The sequence below is a fragment of the Notamacropus eugenii genome, chromosome 1 (assembly GCF_028372415.1).
Source record: "Notamacropus eugenii isolate mMacEug1 chromosome 1, mMacEug1.pri_v2, whole genome shotgun sequence".
In the NCBI taxonomy this organism is placed as follows: domain Eukaryota; kingdom Metazoa; phylum Chordata; class Mammalia; order Diprotodontia; family Macropodidae; genus Notamacropus; species Notamacropus eugenii.
This window is the reverse complement of record NC_092872.1, coordinates 478,714,648-478,739,465: the sequence shown is the minus strand read 5'-3', so window position 1 is coordinate 478,739,465 and position 24,818 is coordinate 478,714,648. Positions and strand designations below refer to the sequence as shown.

General features: G+C 43.9%; 1 protein-coding gene across 1 annotated transcript in view; it reads left to right on the top strand.

Moving 5' to 3' along the window:
* NIBAN2 (niban apoptosis regulator 2) overlaps window positions 1-24,818 on the top strand; it is a 104,351-nt gene that overhangs the window by 68,568 nt on the left and 10,965 nt on the right. The window contains exons 3-9 of the mRNA XM_072632494.1: window positions 2,078-2,206; window positions 3,793-3,898; window positions 5,989-6,156; window positions 19,471-19,586; window positions 22,494-22,598; window positions 23,067-23,229; window positions 24,229-24,416. Coding sequence (XP_072488595.1) covers window positions 2,078-2,206; window positions 3,793-3,898; window positions 5,989-6,156; window positions 19,471-19,586; window positions 22,494-22,598; window positions 23,067-23,229; window positions 24,229-24,416 — 975 coding nt within the window. The remainder of the gene's footprint in view (window positions 1-2,077; window positions 2,207-3,792; window positions 3,899-5,988; window positions 6,157-19,470; window positions 19,587-22,493; window positions 22,599-23,066; window positions 23,230-24,228; window positions 24,417-24,818) is intronic.

Genomic DNA, 24,818 nt, shown 5'->3' with positions numbered 1-24,818 from the left:
AGGTCTATGTCCTAGTCTTTGCAGAAGCACCAAATAAATGAAGCATTGGTTCACTTTTGAAAAATATTTTGATATTCCAGTTCAGTAGTCTCAGAATATTTGTTTGGGTCTAGCTCCAGCTAGCCTTCAACTAGGTTGCTTTGTGAGATGTTTGGGTTTGGTTTGTGATTTGACAAAAAAATAGTTAAATTTCCAGTTCTTTCAGGGCAGGGGCTGCCTTTTATCTCTCTTTGTGTCCCCAGTGCTGCTTAGCAAAGTGCCTGGAACATAGAAGGCACTCAGTAAATGGTCAATGAGTGACAGGCTGATGAGTGAAATTCACACCCTCCCCTTGACCACTTTTCAGAATCTTTTTTTCCTTCCAGACTCACCTCAGTTGTCACCACCTTCTTGGAGCTTTCCCCTGATGTTGATTTTAACCTTTTCCTAGCTAAAAGTGTCCTTCCCATCCTTATATTTTCCTAGAAAACTTTTATTTAGATCTCTCTTTTGCTTTCATCACATTCTACCTTGTATTGTAGTATATGTCATACTACCCCTCCATCAGAATATGAGTTCCTTGAGAGAAGGGACTGTTTCATTTGTATCGTTGTACTCCCAGAACTAAGTAAGATGTACATCAGAGCTGCTTTAAAAAAATTTGTGGCATGAATGAATGGTCCATTTCTACTTTCTGTTCATAGTTTAGTGGTCTCATCAGGGATTTGAAGGCTATATCATAATGGGCAATTCTTTGGACTTAATGATTCTAAGGAGTAAGATGTTATTCCCTCTCCACTTCCAGCCATTAAACAAAGTTCTTCCCCCCCCCCCAATGTTTTATTGATGTTCTTTTCCTTTTTTACATCACCCTTGCATTCCCAAAATAGAAGCCTCTCATAATGAATAAGTAGAATCATGGAAATTAAGTCAGTACATTAGCCAAAAAGAATTGGAAATCTAGGGGATACCCACCAGTTCGGAAATGGCTGTACAAGTTTTAGTATACTAATGTGATGGAATACTGTAAGAAATAATGAAAGGAACCATTTCAGAGAAACCTGGGGTGAACTGATGCAAGGCAGAACCAAGAGAACAGTTTATGCAGTAACGACAATATTGTAGAGACAAATAACTTTGAAAGAATTAGGAACTCTGATCAATACGATGACCAACTACAATTCCAGAGGCTTCATGATAAAATATGCTACCTACCTCTTGATAGAAAGATGGCGGACCCAGAGTACACAGAGACTTTTTTTTTTGGACGTGACCAATTTATTTTGCTTTATTATATGTGTTTGTAACAAGAGTTCTATTTTTCTTGTTTTCTCAGTTGATGTGTGTATGGGAGAGAGAGAGAAAGAGAGAGAGAGATGAAAGAGAGAGAAGGCAGATCTTTGTTTGAAAATGAAATTTAATTTTAAAAAAATCAACTGAGTTGGAAAATGTGTACCTCATTTCATACCTATGATTTGCATCTGTTTGCCTAGAGGTGAGAGGTATGTGTCACTGTCAGACCTCTGACATCAAGATTAGTCACTGTATTGATTGGAGTTCTGAATATAAAGAAGAGTTCAAGGGAAGTCTAGTGAACAGATCTTGATCAAATGAAAGCATCAGAGAAGAACTTCGGTGTTAGCAATTCTCAGGACCCTTCTTCTTGTAGCCCTGGTAATGTGGAATTGGACAACAAGAAAATTTTAAAGTTAGAAGAGATCTTTGAACATAGAATGTTAGTGCTAGAACAGAACTTAGGGACCATCCAGTCCAACCCCTCTCTGAGCCCAAAGAGGAGACATGACTTGCCAAAGGTCACACAGCAAATCAGTGTCAGAGCTAGAATTAGAACCCAGGTATGACTACTAGTACAAGTTTCTTTCAGTTTATGGATGTGAAATAGATTTTTTTATTGCAAGTAGCCTGTGTCTTGATTGAACTTGTAACTCAGAACTCTTTGTTAGCACCGTAGTGTAACCAGTGAGGAAAAGGGCCAGATCCTGGGTACCCATGAGTGCCTTTGTGTCAGACCTACCATTCACCCACTGAGGCCTGCTGCAACCCTGATTCCCAACCTGTTCTGTGCTCCCTCCCACAGGTGCCATTGGACGAACGAGTCATCTTCTCTGGGAACCTCTTTCAGTACTTGGAAGACAGCAAGAAGTGGAGGAATCGCTTTAGCCTCGTGCCACACAACTATGGGCTCGTACTCTATGAAAACAAAGCTGTAAGTGATGTGGGAGCCTGGGACTAGACTGGAATGGGCACAGAACAGCTGGCGGGGGAGGACTTAAGTCTGCTTTCTTTCCTTGTCATGAGATCTGCCCTCACTCTTGAGTAAGACAGTGGTAGTTTTTCCTTTATCTTCTTAACTGCGCTATTATTACTATTACTAATTCCTGGATCAGAGTTGTCAGGTAAGCCTTGCTCAGTCCTGCTACTCATCCCAATTCTGACACCCTAGGCCGACACCCAGCCTAGGCCTTCCCCTTTTTCTCCTCACCTCTGCCCCAAGATGTAGTGCCCAGTCTCACTAGTGTTACTATATGCCTGGTGCATAGTAAGGGAGAAGAAAGGCAATGAATTTGTGGTTTCACTGGTATGGAGAACTCCTTGGTAAGGAAACCCCCTCCACCAATGCAGATTAGTAGCTTCTCTGCAACTTACATCTTACCATTGGTCACATGTACTTTTTCCATTAAACTACACTTCATTTTGCAAATTTCTTCCCGTTTTTGGATATGGCACTGATTTTGTTGTTGCAAGTAGCCCATGTCTTGATTAAACTTGTAACTCAGACCTCTTCGTTAGCACCATGGTGTAACCAATGAGGAAACAGCCAGATCCTGGGTGTCAGTAAGATGTAATGTGGTCTTAGAGATTTGCCTAGAATACTGGGAGGGTTAGCGACTTGAGGTCACACAGCCAGTATGTGTTAGAGGCAGGATTCAAACCCAGGTCTTTCTAGCTTCAAGTTCAGTTCTTATATACCACACTGTCTCTTGGCACATGGTAAGCACTTAATAAGTGCTTATTAACTGACTGATTCAATTGCCGTTCTAGGAAAGAGAAAAAAAAGAGTAGCTGGGGTAGCTATTAAAAAAAAACAACAAACATCTCTTTTTTTAAAATCTGCATCCCTGGGTGAGAAAGTGGTGGTAGGGGTAATCAGAATGGACAGATAAGGTCTGAATTGATTGTTGCCCTTGGTTCCTACTTCTTTCTCACCAAAACCTTCCTCCAAGCAAACTTCAAGCTGTTAAACTGAATTTCATCCCTTGGGTGGTATCATGTCCCTTGTTTAAGCAAACATGATATACAGCATTGATAAAAGTCAGGCTCTGGTTCATTTTATGTAATTTGGAGCTTTATAAAGGCATTTTAAGGATGGAATACTTCACATATTAGGTGGTGGCACCTACTGGTAGAGGGCAAAATGCCAGCACAACTCTGTTAACATGACCTCAGCCTTGGAAGGGATCGTAGAAACCATTGATCCAACTCCCTGTCTGGTACATGAATTCTTCCTACAATATCCAGACAAGTTCTTTGCCTAACATCTATCCGGACATATTACCAAGTGACTTCTCTTCCTTTGGTGTTTTGTAGGAAGTCGTTACTCTCCTGTCCTCCTCCCTCAATTCTTTTTCTGGCATACTCAGGAAAAGAACCATTGGGTTGGGTTATGGTGTTAAGAAGTGTTAGTACTACTTTAAGTAGCCAGAATTGCATTGGGGGGGACAGGAATTGGCGTATGGTTTGGGATTCAGCAATGGTCTCTGTCTAGGTTGACTTTCTTCTCAATCCCTCCAGGCCTATGAGAGACAGATCCCACCCCGTGCCATCATCAACAGCGCAGGCTATAAAATTCTCACCTCAGTGGATCGCTACCTAGAACTTGTCGGTAACTCTTTACCAGGTAACATGCTGCCCTGGGTGGAAAGAAATGACTGCAGGGTTAAAATACCTTTCTTATAGTGGAATGGATTTGCGCAGAGCTAAGTGCCCCAATGACCAGTAGCACACATTTGTAGAAGAACCATCTGGGCTTTAGGCTACAGGCTGGATGTGGAGCAGGGTATAAATTCAGTGGCTTTGATGAATGGCCTCAAACACCAGGCTCTAACCAACTGAGGTGCACAACCAAGGTGACACACAGCCATGCTGCAAGCTTTAGCTTTATCCTGGCAAACTAAAGCAAGGAAAATAAGAGGCCAATACTCAAAGGGAGGTCAAGAAAAGGATGTGGGCCAAGGTGGATGCCAGTTCTGTTGTGCAGGATTCATAGTAAAGTCTTAGGATCCAAGATATTCACCATTTTCCTTCAATCATCTTTGTTGTGGTCTAGTCATTTTTTAGTAGTGTCCCACTCTTCGTGACCCCATTAAAGATTTTCTTGGTGAAGATACTAGAGTCATTTGCCTTTTCTGTCTCCAGCTCATTTTACAGATGAGGAAACTGAAGCAAACAGGGTTAAGTGACTTGCCCAAGGTCACATACCTGAGAGTCTGAGGCCAGATTTGAATTCAGGAAGACTCATCTTCCTGACTCTAGACCTGGCACTCTATTTACTGTACCACTTCGCTGCCCTTAAATTATCTTATAGAGTGTTAGAATTAGAAGGAATCTTCAAGATGACCCACTTCAACCGTTTTCTTAAACCTGAGGAAATGGGAGCTGAAAGAGGCAAAGAATTGCTGCTAGTTGATGTCAGAGGTAGGATTAGAACCCAGGTTTCCCATCTCCCAGCCAGTACCTAAATTCTGGCTCTCCCTTACCTTCTTATTTTCTTCTCTTTATCACCCCCATCCCTGCTTCCAACTCCTCCCAACCCCCCCACCTCACTTCTACCCTATTTCCCTGAAAAAATATATGCCCCCCCCCAAAAAAAGGTAGTCTGCCACTTAGAGGATCATCCTCCCTCCTCCCTGAAATATAAGGGTGCTGTTGTGATCTGTAAAGTCTCTAGGCTCTTAGGTAGACAGCCTCCCTCCAGAAGGGACAGCTGCAGTGTGTCTGCGCTCAGCTCAGTGCTTGTGTAATCTGCCCCAGATCTGTTGTGTCTAAACAAACACCAATGGATTCAAAGGTTCCCCCTTTGCTGGCCTTCTGAGTGAGAGGAACGCTGTTTCCATAGGAGTCTAAGGGGATGAAAAGGTCTTTGTCTAGGATATAGCAGCCAAGGAAGGCCTGGCTTCTAGAGGACTCAGCCTTCATATAGTGCCAAAGGAGCTGGATTGGGAGGCACAGGACCCAGTTTTGATTCCTGACTTTGCCACTTACTATTGGTGTGACTGTGGGCAGGTCACCATAACCTCTGCATGCCTAAAATGAGATAGTTAGACTAGATGGTCTCCAACATAGCTTCTAGCTCTAAATTAGTGATCCTCTCTTAGAAGGAAGAGATTTGGCCTGGGATAGAGGTTCTGCAAGAACCAACCCAATGATGGAGATGGGTACGTGTCATGGATATTTTACTCTAGAGCAGAGAAAGATAGGTGAATCCAGATGGATCTCATTGGCATTGGGAGGGTGGATACACAGAGGGCCTCTGGCCTGCCATGCCCCTGAAGGAAAATTAAAAAGCCTGGGGCCCCTAGAGTGGAAAAAGATGAGTTGGTTTTCTAATCTCACCTTCACCAACTGGCAATGACCTTGGATTCAAAGTGCAGAAGAAAAAAGGCTGACGGAGAAGCCCCAGGAGCTGAGTAAGAATCCTGGATGTGCTCTTTTCTATGTGAGCCTGGGCAAGTCACTTAGCCTCTGGTCTCCATTTCCTCATCTGCAAAATTAGAAGGTTAGAATAGATGGCCTCTGAAGTCCCTCTCAGCTTCGGATCTGTGATTAAATGCAGTGACTTGCTCTGGCTTCCTCATCTGTTGAAGGGGAAATAATATTTACCTTCCTTTGTACCACAAACAGTTGTTAAGATAAAATACGATGTGATAGAGATAGCATCCCTGTAGGAATGCAACATGATGCTATCATGATTTCATTTCTCATCAACAGGGCCAGCCCCCAAATCTGGTGCTGCTCCAATTCTGAAGTGCCCTACCCAGTACCCTCTGATCCTCTGGCATCCATATTCTCGACACTATTACTTTTGTGTGATGACAGAGCCTGAGCAGGAGAAGTGGCTGGCTGTGTTCCAGGACTGTGTCCGGCACTGTAACAATGGTGAGTGTGGTCTGCTCCAGGGGTAGCCTGGGTCCCTGCAAGAGGGGAAGGGTCCCAGACAAGTATTTCTGAAGGTGAAATGGAAGGGAGTGAGACCTTTGTGGGTTGGAGCAAAAGCTTCTTTCCTTCTTGAATTTAATTCCATGAAATTCATCAAATCTGAAAAAATAAATGTGTGTTAGTCCCTGGACTGTTGGTCCTGAGTTGAGCACCTTCAGAAAGCAATGGAACAGTAGCAGGTATCAGGAGACTGGGGTTCAGGGCCACGCAGCCCTATCACTGAAGAGCTGTATCATCTCCAGCAAATTATTTCGCTTTTCTGATCCTCAACTTAAAATAGAAACCCAAGCTGTAGTCCCAACTCTGCTCTTATTGTAGGACCTTAGGTGAGTCACCTTACCTTTCTTGGCCTCTGTTTTTTTCATCTGTGAAATGACAGACAGTTTCTAAGGTCCCTTCTAGTGCCAAAATTCTGTGATTCTTTTAATTTTCCCAATAACCTATAGGATCACAGCCTCCCTCCTGATTCAGAGGGCTCACTAATGTCCTGACCTCTTGGACTTTTTAACCTGGTGGCCTCTTATATCCTGGAGAAATTCTCCCTGGGTTCTGGGAAGATGACTTCCTTGGTTAAACTTTAAATGTGAAAACCTGGAGGATTACTGTTTTCAACTCCTTTGGCTTAGGAGAGGCTGAGTTAGAGGTGAGCTCATCGCCCTGTTGCTTCAGAGACACACCAATGAGCTCCCCTTCCCCCTCCTGTCATAGCATGCCCCGGCACAGGTTATACCTTGCATGTCTCTGCAGGCTGAGAATAGAGACCTGACAGGGTTGGGTCCTGGCACAAGGCCCTGGACTCCAGGCATTTACATATCACTCCACCCCATCCTCCCTAATCTTTCGGCCAGTTCAAAAGCTATTTCTTGAGTCCAAGTTAGGCTGAAATTTGGGAGCCAGGGGGGCAGTGGGAGGATTTAAAGGGCTCCTTGATGAGAAGCAGGTCATCAATCACATCTGAATTATTTCTGGCACCTTGAGCTGGGCACATTGCCCACCCCACAAAAGGCCGCCTGTTCAGCTGTTCCCCTGGGGGCTAGTGAAGCATGGGAGGAGAAGGAAGAGGGGCTGGGAGTGCCATGTTTCAGATGCTACTGTCTGCTGGGATTCTAGCTGCCTCCTGTTAAGTGTATACTCCATACTCTTCCCTCCTTCTCTAACTCTGAATTGAGTTAAAGGTTTCAGGATCTTGAGAAAAAGAGTTGTTGAGCAATATTGAGGCCAAGCAGCCTGACTGTTCCTAAAACCATCACTTTCTAGGCCATGTTATAGTAGGTAAAGTGCTTCACTGTCACCATCTGTACAATAAGGGTCATCACAGTTTTAGGAGATACTTCAAACAACTGAAACCAGCTGTGCCCTCAAATCCGGAGTGCTCTTGGGAAAAACAAACCTGGCAGATGGAGAGTTTCTAGCCCTTTGTGAGTGGTCTAGGTGTTATGGAGCCTGGCATTGAGTAATGAAGATGTTGGGAAAGGTAGGGCCTTGGGAGAATGGATAGCCTGCTGTGTTAAACGTTGGCACCTGCAATCTGTGAGAAGTAGAAGGTTAGGGATAAGATTTGAACTGTGACACGGGTAGAATTGCCATCCCTTCTCTCCCCTCCCACATATGCATGGATCCCTATCGATCTGTTATATTTTTATGCTGAAGAAGTTAGGGAGCAATTATCCAGGTTCCCAAATGGGGTAGGGTCACAAGGCAAGTCAGAGATGGAACTATGGTTAGCTAAAGATCTCTCTGATCTGACAAATCTGTTTCTTTAGAGATCCCTTAAAGGCCATTCACAGTTCAGGAGCTCAAGCTAAGGCTGGGGAACCAGGAAGGGCTTCTGACACAGATTTGCTTGGAGGTGTAATGGAGAGTAGTAGATTTGGATTAGACCACCTGGATTCCACCTGCCTACTTTCCTATTAAGCCTCTTGGAACTTCAGTTTCTTCTTCTAGAAATTGTTAGAATTGGACCAGATAATCTATGAACTCTCTTCCAACTATGAGTCTATGACCTTTCTGTCCTCAGTCTGGTAACATTGGTGTAAGAATAGAATTCTAACCTCTGAACTGTTAAGGCCCTTTGGCTATTTGTGATCCAAGTAAAGTAGCCTCAGAGGTCCTCATATAGATACGTTTAGGATGAATTTCCTGCCCAGAAGCATATCCAGGGCAGAGTTTTCATCCCAGGTTGACTTATTCCCTGACCTTCAATAGGCAACTAGTATATTTTACCTCTCTGCCAGTTCAGATTCTCAGGGAAGACAAACATGTTAATGGTAGCCTATAATAATGATAGTGATCTCATATTCATATAGCACTTACATCTATGATTCTGGCTACATGATTGGTATGGTGGTGGAATGGTTGTTTTCCACAAGCCTCAGCAACCCAGAACCTCAGAAAAAGAAATTATGCTCAAGTTGAAGCCCCAAGATAAGAGACAGAAACATTTCACAAGGTAAAAAACAAAACAAAACACAGAAAACCCTATGAAATAAGAATGTCAGTGTCCCCATTCCAGCCTCTAAGCCATTCTACATGGCAGACACAAGCAGTACAAGGAACCTCATCTTCTTTTCCTTCAGAGTGCAGCATTTGGGAACCTGAGTGACTGTGGAAAGTAAAAGAGGGAAAGACCAAAGAATGAGGAGTGAAACTGGAGACAATGACCTGTCCTTTGACAAATCTTTCAGCCTGAGTAAAAACCTAGCTTGAAAGTAGATAAGCCAACTGGAGAGGATCTTGAAGACAGAAAGAAGAATAAATGAAACTCTGGCCAGGAACAGTCATTATATTATGAAGGAAAATGTACCAAAATTTCACGACCAAAAAGATAATTCTGTAGACTCCCCAGAGATCATGAAAAAACAAGAAGAAACTCCAGAATAGGTCAAAATAAAAATAAAATTGTAGAAATGAAATGAGGTCAGAAATTAGAGTTCTTACAGAACTTAGAAGATTTGACTGATTTAGGACACAGAAACACAGAAGCTGAAGAAAAATTGCCAGAAGAAAAACAAAAGGCAACCATGTTGAACAATAAACACACACATTCTGTATAATTCTAAGTCATTGACCTTGAAGATAGGATATATACAATGATAATATAAGGATCATAGCTCTCCCCAAAGAATATGACAGATTAAAAAGTCTGAATATCATACTGCAAGAAATAATGCAAGAAAATGGTCCACAACTGTTGACTATTGACAACAAAGCATTAATAAATTGAATCCTCAGGTGGCCACCAGGACAAAAACAATAACTAATCTTAAAACTAAGGGATGTAAACTTCACAATTTCAAGAACAACAAATTGTTGTCCAGAAAAAAGACTTTTAAATATGAAGGATTGCCAGTTAGACTATCACAAGGTTACTCCTCAGACACAAGAAGTCGAGAGAAGAGATGGAGTAGGATGTTCCAAAAAGCAAATGAACTCAAGCTGCAACCCAAAAAAGAGGTATCCTTGTCACCAGTGATATGGATCTTTTAACACAGGAGCTATTTGATACATTCCTACTCCAAAGGCCCCATGATGAAAAATGCTATCCACTCCAGAGAGAGAATTGATGAACTCTGAGTACAGATTGAAGTGTATTTTTTCACTTCATTTTTCTTGCCTTTTTTTTTTTTGGCAACATGGTTATTATGGGAATGTTTTACATGACTTCACATGTATAATGGGTATTATATTGCTTGCCTTCTCCATGGGTGGGAAAGGGGCTGGAGAGAGGGAGAGAATTTGGAACTGAAAATTTCAAAATGAATGTTTGGGAAAAAAAAAAAAGCTATGGGTGTTCAAGACTGGAGGACCGCATGCTGGGACTATTATAGTGAGGAATTCTTTTAATGGTCTATATAGCTGCCAAAGCGTCTTCAAACCTAGCCCAGAAGAGGAGATGTAGGAGCCTTCAGTGGTAGCCAGGACCCAGAGTAAAGGGGTAGTTTGGGATGAGGTATGGTGCCATAGCACTGGAAATAAGACAACCTAGCCTTTGGACCTGGGTATGATCATGGGAAAGACAGGAGGTAGTACTAGGACTTGGGACACAGAATGATTCCCACATGACTCTGCTTCCCCTTAACATTGCTTCCTTCATGAATTGATATTTCTAAGAGTGGAGCACACCAAAACTTAGAGAGAGATGGAGATCTATAAATGCAATAACTTCGAAATGTGATAAAGAAGTCAAAATTCTATCAGAAGCCTTACCCTCATGAGGGCCCCAAGAAATAAAGAAGGAACAAGGAAAGGAGAGCCTGTAAATCAGAAAATAAAATTTAGGGTAGACTAGAAGAGGAGTAATGAGAAGAACAGAGCAAAGGAAACATTCTTCACAAAGATTCAGCAAAAGAATTCTACTTAAAATAAGCCACTAGAGGGGAGGAAAAATTTTTGAACCACACACTTACTTAGGGTAAGAAAGAAGAGGGTGAAGAGAAAAGGAGAGGGTAAAAGGAAAGATGAGAGAAGGAAGAAAGAAAGGGAGAGAGTAGAGGAGAAAGCCACTGGAAATAGACTAGGGTCAAAGAGGCATGACCTAAACTAATCACAAGGATAAAGTCCTAATAAATAAAAAAAAAGAAGGAAACACAAATTAAAACCACACCTGACCATCCTAACCTTAAATATGAATGGATTAAACAGTCTAATAAAGCAAAAGAGTGGGAAAATGGATGAAAAAACCAACAGTTAGCTGTGGACAGCAAAGACAATGACACAGAATAAAAAAAAGATAGACTAGAAGAATTTTACTTTGCATCAAGTGATCCCTCAAAAAAGCAGGAATTGAAATCATGCTATCAGAAAAAATAAAAATTAAAAATCACATTGTTGAGAGAGAGAAACACGGAAACTAAATTATGAACCATCAACAATGAAACTATCAATACTCCAAAGTCTACAAAGTGCTTTCCTCGCAACAACTTAGTGAGGTGGTCTTTCTAAAGCATTGCATTATACCCGTTTTACAGATGTGACCGTGAGAGGTTAAACCTAATATATAACTGAGAAGCGTTGAAGCGGGCATTTGAACTCAGGTCTCTTTGACTCCAGGTTCAGTTTTTCCATTCACTACCCTGTTCTGCTTCCTCACAAAGGCAAAATCTAAATAAGAAGATTAATCTACTGAGGACAAACCAGAGCTCATCCCCAAACTCAATAGAAAAAATTTTGGATTCTCTTCACTTTAGATGAATGACGCCACGATTCCTTTTTCATCAGAATAGCTCATTGAGTTCATTGTGATATCAAGAAAACCCAAGCTGACCAATGAACCACACACCCCTTTCTACAAAGCAACTTGTATTTGTATGGGAAAGGCTGCTAGGGAAAGAGCCCTTGCCCAGGAGTTAGAAAACCAGAGTTCTGGCCCAACTTCTTCCAGTGACTAGCTGTGTGACCTTGGGCCAGTCATTGACTGACCGTTCATTTCTTCATCTGTAAAACCGATATAACAGTACTGTTGTGTCTTACAGGATGCTTGTCAGGGTCAGATGGGATGATGTATGAATGTATTTTGTTAGACTGTAAATCATTGTACGTATAGAAGGGATGGTGGGGTTTTTTCTCTCAGGACTGAAAATATAGTAGGTACTTAGGAAATAATTGTTGACTATTTCACTAATCTGTTTAAAGCTGTTGGATAACTCAGTGAAAGTTTTTGCCAAAATCACTGCCCTATCTTTTCTCCAGTTTGAAGACTGTGGGAAATTCTCTTTTTGGGATGTTCTTGGGAACCTCAGACAGATGATGTGTCAGTCCAGAACCTTTAATTTGCTCACATTGGAGCCTGCCAGGACCAAGAAGGAAGGGGAAAGCTCAGAGGCCCAGCTTAGCAGGAGGTGGCGGCAGCAACCACGGTCACAGCCTAAATAAAATCAGCCTGATTGCCACTCACCCCCAAGTTGCAGGAGCTGAAGGCTGTTGGCTCCTAAGACTCGTGGCTCTTGAGAGAAGGGCATGTGCAGAGACACTCTCATTGTCACATCAGGCTCCAGGTCCCTTTCTCCCTGCAAGCTGTCCTGTTTTGGCAAAGTTTGGGCCACGAGCATTCTAGCAGCCAAAGGCAAGAAATGTGGCAAAAGCAGGAAAAACATAGGCGCAAGAAAGACTGTGCCTGCTTTAGTCCAAACAGTGTGGCCTGGGAGTCATAGCATCCTGAATCTTGAGTTGGAAGGGACTGGTCTAGAGAGGACAAAGGACCACTAGTGTCAGTGAGAGCTGGGTCATTTTCCTATTCTGCCACTTACTGGATGAGTACCATCTTGGGCCAAACTACTATACCTCTTTGGCCTATAGCGTCCTCATCCATAATTTTTTCCCCGAAGGGAAGAGGATCTGGGGCAGGGGGAGACGGAATGGGGGCAAGATCTGAACGAATGATTTCACTGCCATGGAAAACTCCCTCAAACAATGCAGATTATCAACTTCTCTGACACTTATAGTTATAAAGATTTTCCTGTCACTGAGAGGTTAAATGACTTGCTTACTGTCTATACTTACTATACTATTCTGTGCTTGCTATAGTATGGGTCTGAGCCAGAGCTTGAACCGGAGGATCTTTCTGACTCCAAGGCTAATTCTCTAGCCACTGTTACCTTACCACTCTTTTCGTCCATGATATAGGGGATGATAGTCTCACTCTACCAGCCACACAAGGTAATTGTGAGGAAATAGCTTTGTAAGCAATAAAGCGTGGAATAAAGATAAGTTACTAGTTTTATTATTTTTAATACTAGTCCTGATTCTCATTAAGTGGGTGACCTTGGAGAAGAAGGCTTTGATGTTTTGGCCTACGGTTTCCTCGTCTTTTAGGTGACGGTAAAATTAATCAGTGTTTCTGAACTCAGCCTGGGCATGGAACATTCTGACCTTGAATAATATTGATGAGTCTGTATTGACGGACCCCACAGTTGCTCTTCCTGGCAGTGGGAGGTTGGGGGAGAATGTTCTAGAGCAGGGGTTCTTATTTTGTGACATAAAGCCCTTTGGCCATTTGCTGAAGCCTATTGACTCCTAAGAGTCATGTTTTTAAATGCATAAAATAAAACAAATAGGATTGCAAAGGAAACCAATTTTATCTAAATAAAGATAGTTTTTCCCATCCAATTTGGTAGATCTCCCCCCAGAATCTATCCATGGATCCCTTGTGGGAGGGCTTCTCTGGGTTAAGAACTCCTGGTCTAGAAGTGTGGCATATCCCAAAAGGAAAGGAATGGGGGAATTGTTGAGTAAAAGAGAAGTCAGGCCTGTTGGCATTCCACTCCAAATTCACACACATACACACATCCCTCTAATTTTTTTTTGTTTCTCTCTTAATCTCTAGTCCAAGGGTAGGAAACCTGTGACCTCAAGGCCACATGTGACCTTCTAAGTCCTCAATTGGGATCTTTTGACTGAGTCCAAGTGTTACAGAACAAATCCTTTTATTAAGGGCATTTGTTCTGTGAAGTTTGGGTTCAATCAAAGGGCCACACTTGAGGACCTAGAGGGGCACATATGGCCTTCCCCACCCCCACTCTATAGTTTCTTTCACGCTCTCACTCTTAACTCTCTTTGTTCTCGTTAGCTCCAAGCTCCCAGCCAGAGACAACACACCAACAACATACCTCAGCATTAAATCTCTGTCTTCATTTTCTCTGACCATGCTTCCCCTCAATTCCCCTACTCCCTTGTAAGCCTGTTAGATACGAGCATTTCCTCAGTCGATTTTGCTTAACTTTTTCTGTTACAAGTTCAGTGACTAACATGGAAATATGTTTTACATGACTGCACATGTATAACCTATATCAAATGGGTGGGGGAGGGAGAGGAATTGGAACTCAAAATTTATTTTAAAAGCAAGTGTTAATTGTTTTTACATGTAATTGGGGGAAAAATAAAATATTAAAGGAAAGAACAACCAGGTGTAGTTCAGTAGGCCTTTGTGGAGGACAGTCTACATTGTAAAATGTCCAAAGGGTTTGGTGAAGGTCATTCACTCCACTTCTCAGATAGGGGAAACAGAGGCCTAGACAGAGTCTGAGAGAAAGAGAATGTAGAAAGAAAGATGATGTATGTGTTTTCCATTCCCTCTGCCAGGAGGACAGCAATCTTTTGGCCAGCAACCCTGAGGGTCTTCCCCTCCCAGTTTGATTTTTTTTTTTATTAAAGGGGCCATTCCTTGACTCACTTTTTAAAGAGGCCTATTCACTGAATGGACACTGCCTCGCTCGAAGTGAAAACCTGAAAAGACTTTCGCTTAAAAAGGCCAAGGTCTCCCACTGCATCCTAGACCATCTCCAGTCATCCTGATGAATGAATATCTGACCACTGGACCCAGATGGCTCCGGAGGAGAAAGTGAGGCTGGTGACTGCACAGCCCTCCCTCACTCATATCAAAACCAGTTGCAAGACATGTCGTCATCTCCCTGATTTCATGGTCCTCCTTGAGAATGAAGGATAAGCCACAAGGACAGAAATGAGATAAATCTGGGGAGGGTAAGGAGGATGACTCCCTAGCTCTCACTAGAGGGACAAGGGGGGAAGAACCAAGTAGCCACCAAATCACTACCTGGTTTCTTTATAAGGTCCAGGGAAACTGAGGAGGCTGCATGGTACCCTTGATGTCCCTTGTCCCCAGGACTCTTCCTGATTTAGGGAGCAGTCTAGGACCCCCCTTCCTTCACTGGCTCCAGGTAGTACATGCACTGATGCATGTTTTATTCTGATTTTTTTTTATCCTCCTTGGAGCCTGAGCTTTTTGAGCATAGCATGTAAATGTATGGATTTGTATATAATGACATGCCAGTAAAAAGCCTGCATGACCTAGAGTACAGGAAGCCTGCCCAAGAGTCAGGAAGACTTCAGTTTATTTCCTGCCTCTTTCCAATACTGAGATTGGCTGTATGATGCTGGGTAAGTCAGTTAACCTCTCAGGGCCCAGATAACTTTCTAAGACTATGTATTTACAGAACAGTTGCAGATCTGCATTGATAGGGGGAGTTTCTTCACAGGGGTTCTCTACACCAATAAAAATCACAGGTTCACATGGAAAATAACACTAGCAAAACATGCAGGCAGCATTTCATTGTACTAATGAATTAAAATCCAACAGCTTTAACCAAGTTCCTGCCTTCTTCCCATCTCCACCCTCAGACTTGGACCTCTGCTTCTCCCTTCCAATAAGCCATAGTTATTGGACTTTCAGGGAGCCCCACCCCATTGGTTCCACACTGCTTCACCCATAGGAAAAGTGTGTGTGTGGCAGGGAATCATATGTTAGAAGTGGAAGGGTCTTGTTAGAGATCCTTTAGTCTAGGCCCTTTGTTTCCATAAATGTGGAAGCAGAGGCTCAGAGAGGGCCGGGGGTCTTGTCCAAGGTCCCAAACCAAGTTCATGGCAGAGCCAAGGCCCACGTCTTTTGACTTTTGATTCAGTATTCTTTATACTCCACCTTGCTGTTTCCTTTAATGAAGTTGCATTGCCTGGGAACTGAGCCCAGATCTCCTTTGTAGGAGACAAACATTCTGCCTGCTGCTGAACCAAATTCTGAGAGGAATTTGTGGGAGCAAGACTGGGGTTTGAGGTTGGGACTGTCCTGAGAGCCGCCTCCTTCCCTCCCAGCACTCAGAGGCAGATTGTACTTGGAGGAGGGAAGGAGAGAGACATCCAGCACCTTGGCTGAACCTGAATCAAGCCTTGCAGAGAAGGGGGACAGCATGGGTATCTCCCCCACACCTCTGATCTGGAGTCTAATGAACCAAGAACCCCAGCTCTATCTGTCAAACTCTGGATAGAACATGTAAATAATTTTACTTATTGATGTTATTAATATTATTACCACCCAGCTCACTTGCTTCTCTCTCTTCCACCAACAGGAGTCATGGGGAAGGATAATATGGTAGAGACAGGGGGCTGTCTAGCACTCCCACCCCCCACTCCCAGCAATAGTTCCTTCCATCCCTGCCCCACACCCCTCTTCTCTGCCTGGCCAAGGGCCTGGGGCATCTGGGACTCTGCTGCCTGGCCAGGGATGCCAGCTCGCCCACTCCTGAACCTTCTCTAGCTGATGGTTCCCACAGTGCAGGAATCCAGCTGTTCTCTGCCAACACAGCTGGGCCCAGTCAGCCTCCTGCTGCTGCTCTATTTCAATGGGGGATGGGAAGGTTGGGGGAAGGAGCAGATAGAGAGGACCCTGTGGGGAGTGGAGATAGTGGGGAGCAGGTAATCAAAGCCTCTATAGCTCAGAGTATCTTTTTTGAGCTGGGGGTGGTGATGTGATGGTGGTAGTGGGGGTGTTGAATCACTTTGCAGTAATCTCAGTGGGAGCTGAGGTTTCTGAAACACAATGCATGTTTCCCCTTTTCCTCTCCTTGCTTTTGCATGTGGCTTTCTAGACCATGTGTTGGTGATGACTCAGCCACAGCCTTATTTGGTTTTTCTTTTTAACCACTCTCTCCCCTAGGTTGGGTTTGGCAACTTCCTGCCTTTCCTGTGCTCCTGGGTTTCTGAGACTTCAGCCCAGAGATTCCCTTCATGATGGGAAAAGGAGGGTTGTTAAAGGTCTGACCAGTTCCACAGGACAATCTTATTGGGCAACAGGCCCACCACTGGAGGCTCTCTATTCTCTTTGTGAGTGGGGAAGGAGGGGAGAGCATGCCATGTGGGTTCTGTTGGGAGCCCCAGATGAACAACAGCTGTCAGTATTTACAGTTCATCAGGCATTTAGTAGACACCTACTATGTGTCCTGACTTCCCAAGTTCTGCTAAGGGTGCCTTAATACTCCCAGTCACCCAGGCTATGAACCTCAGGCTGTACTGGGCTCTCTCTCCCTCTCTGTCCTGGCATATCTAGTTAGTCACCAGGTTATAGCAATTCTTTTGCAATCTTTCCTGTCTGTCTCCTGCTTTCCATGCCTACTTCCACCACCCTGGTCCTAGCTCTGTGCTGTGCTAGGCATGGGGGAAATGAAAGCATTAGATAACAACAGCTAGCATTTAGGTAATAATCATGCTTTTAGATAGCATTCCAAGCTTTACAAAGCACTTCACAAATATTAGTTCATTTAACCTCACAACAACTCTGTGAAGTAGGTGAGGTTGTTATCCTCATTTTACAGATGAGGAAACCGAGGCAGACAGGGTTTCAGTGACATGGCTAGGGTCACATAGCTAGTCAAGTGTCAGAGGTTAGATTTGAAAGTCAAACACTTGATCCACTGGGCCACATACATAAGACCTGTCCTCACAGAGTTTCCAGTCTTTTGGGGGGATGTGACAAAAGCAAAAATAACTGTAACGCCAATGCATACACTAACAACCATCCAAAAAAAAAAACCCAAACCCTGTAATACAGTATAGCATAGTGGATAAAGGACCAGAGTTCAAATTAGGACTATCATGAGTTCAAGCCCCACTTCTGACATATATAAGCTGCGTGATTTTGGGCAAATCAGGTAACCCTCAATGCCCCCAGGCAACTTTCTAAGGCAATAGTTTACAGATTTGCTTTGATAGGGTTGGCGTTTCTTGACCAGAACCTCCCTACACTGATGAAATCATAGGTACAGACAAAATGAATAACATATTCATGTTTTTAATAATATTTTATTTTTCCAATTACATGTAAAGACATTTTAACATTCATTCTTAAAAATTTTGGAAAAAAAATTTTGAGTTCCACATTTTCTCCCTCCCTGTCTCTAAAAAGGTAACAATTTAAAATAGGTTATACATGTACAATTGTGGAAAACCTGTTTCTATATCAGTTAATAATATATTCATGTTGGAGCAGCATAAGCAAGGTGCTGTCTGAGTCCTAAGGAAGGAAAAGTCACGACTTGGCGGAAATTACTGGAATCAGAGAAGGCTGCCAGGGGAACCTGGCTCTTCATTTGGTCTTCAAAGCACAGGTTAGAATTCAAAAGGCAGAATTGGAGGAAAGGAGGGGCAGGCATGGAAGACGACGGTGTGCAGGCTACAATCCAGGTTGAGCCTGAAAGACCACCCCTCTCCTCCTTCTTCATCTTCCATTTTCCCTTTACCTCTGGAATGGACCTCAGTACCTAGGACAGTGCCTGATACAAAGCAGGCTCATCATAAATGCTCATTGCTCCATCGATAGCAGCAATAGAAATGCAAGACAATAAATACTTAAGCTCAAAATGAGAGGAGGATCTAACTTTGACAGACTTCGCTCTTCTCGGCAATGCAAGGATCCAGGACAACTCCAAAGGACTCGTGATGGAAAATGCTATCCACATCAGAAAAGAGCTATGGAGATGGAAGCAGACTATTTTGTTTCTTCTTTCTCGTGGTTCGCTCCATGGGTTCTAATCCTTCTCAACAACATGATTAATGTGAAAATGTTTAATATGAATATATATGTAGAGCCCATATCAGATAGCATGCCATCTTGGGGAGGGGAGAGAGGGGGAGAAAATTTAAAACTCAAAGTTGTAGAATTGAATGTTGGAAACTAAAAATAAATTTTTAAAAAATGTTTTTAAAAAAAGATGAGAGAAGGAAAGGCGTCAACGTGAACTACTCAGAGAGGAGATCAGGAAGTCTTTATGTAAGTGATGGGATTGAAGGATGGATAGGATTTCATGAAGAAAAAGTGCAGGTCCTGGGAAACATCTGAAGGGAGGGGAGAGGTGGGATGGCATGCCCATGGAATCTGGCACATAGACCATTCTGGAATGGAGGGTTGGGTGGCAAGTAGAAATATGAGTTTGGGAAAAGTAAGTCAGAACCAGATTATGGAGGGCCTTGAATGCCAGTTAGAGTTCAGACTTTTTTCCCATAGACAGTGGGAACCCTGAAGGTGTTAGAGCAGGTGAGGTACTTTAGGAAGGTGCAAGAAACCTCAGGCAGAGATGCCAACTAAGAGACTATTTTAGTAAAAGGTAACAAGGCCGAGGACCAGGGTAGTAGTTTCTTTCCATGCCATGAGAACATGAAAAGCAGGAAACCCATGAGAGATTACAGAAGAATTGATGGGACTTGGTGACTAACTAGTTGTGGTAGGACAGAGAGAAGGGGGAAGAATCCAGACAACTTGAGACTGTAAGCCTAGTGACTAAAGTATGGTGGATACCATGACTCAGCAAGTCAGGACTCCTGACTTCAGACTCCTTCTTTCACTGGCTCAGACAGAACCAGACTGAACCTGAACCAACTCTCTCAGTCCCCCTGTGTCTTCCCTACTCTCTCAGCCTGTTGAGTGGGAAATGTTCCACTGCCATTCTTTGTTGATCTTCTGTCTCTCTCGGACAGGCATTCCTGAGGATTCCAAGGTAGAGGGCCCAGCATTCACTGATGCCATCCGCATGTACCGTCAGTCAAAGGAGCAGTATGGTACCTGGGAGATGCTCTGTGGAAACGAGGTGCAGGTAAGGCCCAGGGAGATCTTGGAGGTAGACAGGACTTAAGGCTGTCTTTGAATGTGTATCAACTAGGAAGAGTTGTGTGGATTTGGAAGTAGGGAGAATGACAGGAGCAAAACATAATCATTATTGGTATGTCAGCATGGTCAGAAGTCTGCCGCAGGGATTTGTACTTAGTCTTGTGCTGTTAATGTTGCTGTTTACCTGCATAAAAGGCACAGAAGGCATGGTTATCGGAGTTGCAGATGACACCAAGCTGGAAGGGATAGTTCAGATACACTGGGTGACAGAGCAAGGATCCAGAAAGACTTTAGGAGGGTAGAACACTGGGCTGAATCTAATAAGAATTGTAATAGGGGCAACTGTAAAGTCTGGAGGTCACAGCATTAACTTCACCAGCATGAGTCCAGGGAGGTATGCTTAAGTAACAGTTAATTGGAAAGCCTGGGCAATTTAGTGGCTTGCTTGGTCCCACAGTGTTTGTGTGTGGTCCTGGGATGAATGAAGGTAAGCCTAAGAGGCAGTAGTCACACCTTGCTCTGCCCTGCTCGTACCACATGTGGGCCCTTTCGTGCAGTTCTTGGGGAATTGAGACTAGGAAGAGCATTGCTAAGCCAGCCAGCATCCAGAGGCAGGCAGGCAGAATGGTGAATGGCCCAGTGCCCCAGTGATATGAGGAACGAGGATGTGGAAACTGGCAAGGACTTGGGACAAGATCACAGTCTTCAAGTCTTTGAAAGGCCATCATGTGGAAACAGAGTTCGATTGTTTCTATTTGGAAAGAGCCAGGAGCAGTGAATGGGGAGAGGTTGCCAAGAGGCAGATTTAGGTTGAATGTCAGGAGACACTTCCTAACAATTGGAGCTGTCTGGGGTCTAGGTTCCTATGGGCTACTTTGGTTGGGGGGAGGAGGGAAGCGCTCTCTCTCTGGGCTGGTCTTCAAGCACAGGCTGGGTGATCACTGGTTGCATAGGTTGTAGTGCAGAGTCTTCTTTTTCAGGTATATGATAGGAAGTTGTTGAGGCCCCTTTCAGTTCTAAAATTCTGTGGTTGTGTGATATGTGAAAGAGAACCATGTGAGATGAGGCTAGAAAAGAAGCTTGGGTCAAGACAGAAGTTAGTAAGAAACTACTGGAGATTTCTGAGAAGGAGAATGCTTTCACATTGTTAGGAGAATTGGAATTATGGTGCAGTGGATAGAACACTGGATCTGGAATAAGCAAGAGTCATCTTCTTGAGTTCAAATCCAGCCTCAGACAATTATTAGCTATGTGACCCTGGGCAAGTCACGTAACCCTGTTTGGCTCCATTTCCCCATCTGTAAAATGAACTGGAGAAGGAAATGACAAGCCACTTCAATATCTTGGCCCAAAAAACCCTAAATGGGGTCCTGAAGAATGACTCAACAGCAACAACAAATAAGAAGAACTATGTTGGTAGCCTGTGCAGGTTGGATTGGAGGGAAGGAACACTAGAATCTGGAGCCTGATTTGGGGGCAGTTGCAGTAGGAATCCTGAATTGGGGTCATAGTGGGGTTGAAGAGAAAGAAGAGATCCAGTGCATCACAAACGGAAAGGTGGGAGCAACAGGAGATCATGAGATGTGGGTGATGTCAGAGGAGACTCAATGAATGAGGATTCCAAGGTTTTGAGTTGTGGTCCAAATGCCTAGGAGGAACCTGGGTAGCACCATGGAGAGAGCCCTGGGTCTGGAATCCAAAAGACCTGAGTTCAGATTTAGCCTCAGACACTTCCTAGCTGCGTGATCCCGAGCAAGTCTTTTAACCCTGTTTACCTCAGTTTCCTCATCTGTAAAATGAGCTGAAGAAATGGTAAACTCCAGTATCTTTGTCAACAATTTGTCACAAAGAGTGGGATGAGACTCTTGTATGGTGACAAATGTATGGTGATGGGTCACTGAATGTGATGCCTGAGGAGCTCTCTGAAGGCTTCTCTCACCTGCCAGTGGTGAAAAGCTGACATGTCCCTTGTTCCCCTGAACACTTCCTGCCTTGGTGGAGCTTTTTCCTCACCGCTGCTTTTACTGCAGTCTGCAATCTTGCTGTGTTGCCTTCGGGCTTAGGCTGGATATATTGCCAGCTCAGCAGGTCAAGCCAAGCTTCAGTCATAAAACAAGCATTTATTAAACACCTAATGTGTGCTAGTACTGAAGATACAAAGAAAGACACAAAAACCACAACTAAACCCCCCAAAAAACAGTCCCTGCCTTCAAGGATCTCCCATTCTAGTGGAGAGACAACATGCAAATAACCAATCATGTACATACTAGATATCTACAAAGCTGGTGTTGTTCAGTCATTTTTCAGTCATGTCCAACTTTCCTGACTCCATTTGGAGTTTTCTTGGCAGAGATACTGGAGTGGTTTGCCATTCCCTTCTAGAGCTCATTTTATAGGTGAGGAAACTGAGGCAAACAGGGTTAAGTGACTCGCCCAGGGTCATATAGCTAGTGAGTGTTTGAGGCCAAATTTGAACATAGGAAGAGAAGTCTTCCTGATTCCAAGCCCAGTGCTCTGTTCACTGAGCTACCTGGCTGCCCATATCAAGGAGATGGAAGGAAATCTCAGAGGGAAGGCACTAGGAGTGAGAGAGATCAGAAGAAGACCTTCTGCAGAAGAGGAGATTCTGCTGAGTCTTAAAGGAAGCAGGGAAGCCAGTAGGTGAGGGTATAGAAGGCATGGGACATGGGGGACAGCCAGTGCAAAGCTGTGCAATCAGTATTATGTGTGAGGAAGAGCTAAGAAGGCAGGTGTTGCTGGTTCTACAGGATGTGGAAGATAGTAAAGTGGAAAAAGACCTGAAAGCTAGGAAGGAGCCCTTTGAGGAAGTCCGAGCATTCTCTCTGATTGTCTTTCTCTCTGTCTGTCTGTGACTTTGCTTCCCACCATCCAGATCTTGAGCAACCTGGTGATGGAAGAGCTGGGGCCCGAACTGAAGAGTGTGATAAGCCCCCGGATGAAAGGCAAACCCCAGGAGAGACAAAGGCAGTGGATACAGGTAGGTATGGGGGGGTGACTTGTAGAGTCTTGCCTCTCTGAGCGAGACTCCTGAGGAGCTCTCTGAAGGCCTCTCTCACCTTCTGATGGTGAAAAGCCGACATTTCCCTTACTCCCCTGAACCCTCCCTGCCTTGGCGGAGCTTTCTCCTGACCGCTGCTTTTCCGCAGCCTAGGACCCTGTCGCTTTATTTCCTGGGGTCTTTGTGCTATAGAAGCTTGGCCTCATCAGGTAATGAACCCCTACGGGGGCCAGGCCTGAGTCTTTGTTGTATTCCTTCACCATCGAATCCTAAGGATTGCATGAAGATATAACAGCATGCCAAGCCTTATGGGATCCGTTAGGAACAAGATGTCGAGATTCTCTTTATGAACCAGAGACCACCTTTACCTCCATGCAGAAGGAGATAAAGGAACCTCACTTGAGGCAGATTTGGAGAGGAAAAGTGACTGTTGTTTTGCTCCTATAGATCTCGGATGCTGTGTACAGGATGGTCTACGAACAAACCCAAGCCCACTTCGAGGCCGTGGCCGCCAAGTGTGCCATGACCCGGCCAGCTATGGAGAGCATCATCCGCACAGATATGGACCAGATCATTACCTCCAAGGAGCACTTGGCCAGCAAAATCCGAGGTACAGCAGGACAGCTTGAGCCCCAGAACTGCATACAGGCCCCCTCACTCCATCCTTGCCACTTCCCAAGTCCTTTAGCTCAGGGGGTCTCACTCAATTACATTGCCAAAGCACTGAGCAGTGTGATCGAGGCAAAAATGAAATCCTGAAGGGCCCAGAAAGCATTTAGTTCCTAATTTTGAAAAGCTGATCATTTTTGTGAGTTTATTTGATATCCTGATACTTTGCTATGTAGCTCCTGATTCTTCGTCAGTTCCATACCCTGAAAACCCTGAAGTGTTTTGAATAGATCTGCAGGGTCCCTAGTCATAGGACCAGGGATCTTGAGCTGCTGGGGATCTCCTTCTGGTTGAACGTCCTCTTTCTAAAGATGAGGAACATGAGGTCCAGGAGGTAGAGTGATTTACCAGGTCCTAACCTTACTACTCTTTGGGACTTTTCGTGCCAAGAAAGGATATGGATGATTCTAGTTTCAAGGAAGATTTCCTGGAAAGAGGGTGGATTCAAAGAAAGACTTTGACAGAAGGGTAGGGGGAAAGCATTCCAAGGTGGGGAGGGGGTAGAATCACTTTGTTTTCTTGAGTTAGTCCATATCCAGGATCTACCAATGAAATAAGAAAGGCAGGGCAGAACTTTGTCACCCTTGCCCAGGGCCTAATCTTAATCTTAAACTTTAACAGCTGTTCTCCAGCCCCAGTTTGGGGTCATAGACTTCTCTGGCATCTAGAAGTCCATGGGTCCCTAATCAGAGTCTTTTTAAATGCATAAAATACATAAGATTACCAAGGAAATAATTTTGAAATACAGTCATCAGAATTAAAAAACAAGTTCATGGATCCCCAGTTAAGAACCCCTGTTCTCAACTAATGAAATTCTGAGAGAAGTGATGGGTAACTGCGATGTGGGTGGGGAGGACACAGGCTGAGGAGGAGTTTGACATTGTCATTCTATTCTAATGCTGACATTTGGGTGAATCCCATCTCATCCTTCTTGGCCTAGTCTTTATCCTCCCCAAAGCTGAGGTCTGTGTCCGAAACCATGTGCAGCCTTACATCCCCTCTATCCTGGAGGCCTTGATGATCCCCACTAGCCAAGGCTTCACTGAAGTTCGGGATGTCTTCTTCAAGGAGGTCACAGACATGAACCTGAATGTCATCAACGAAGGAGGGATCGATAAGCTTGGAGAGGTAAAAGCCCATGATGCCCCAGTCAGTGGTAAATGACCTAATAGGGCTACATCTTTGATAGAGTCACAGAGGCAAAGAACGTTGGAACTGAAAAGGGCTTTAGAATGCAGACTATTAACACAGAATTACAGATCCCAGGGAGTAATTGTGGGGAGAGGTAAGAGTCTTAAAGAACATAATATGGGAATGAGGGTGAAATGTTTTTCTTGCGTAGGGTATGGGAAAGGTATGGTATGTGTGAGAAAAGCATTAGAGTAAGAATTATGAGAGCTGGTTTCTAATTTTGGCCCAGCCATCAACTTGCTGAGTGACGTTGGATAAATCATTTCATTGGGTCACAGTTTCCCATCTATAAAATGAAGGAGTTGAGATAGATAGTGTCTAAGCTATAATAGCTATAGT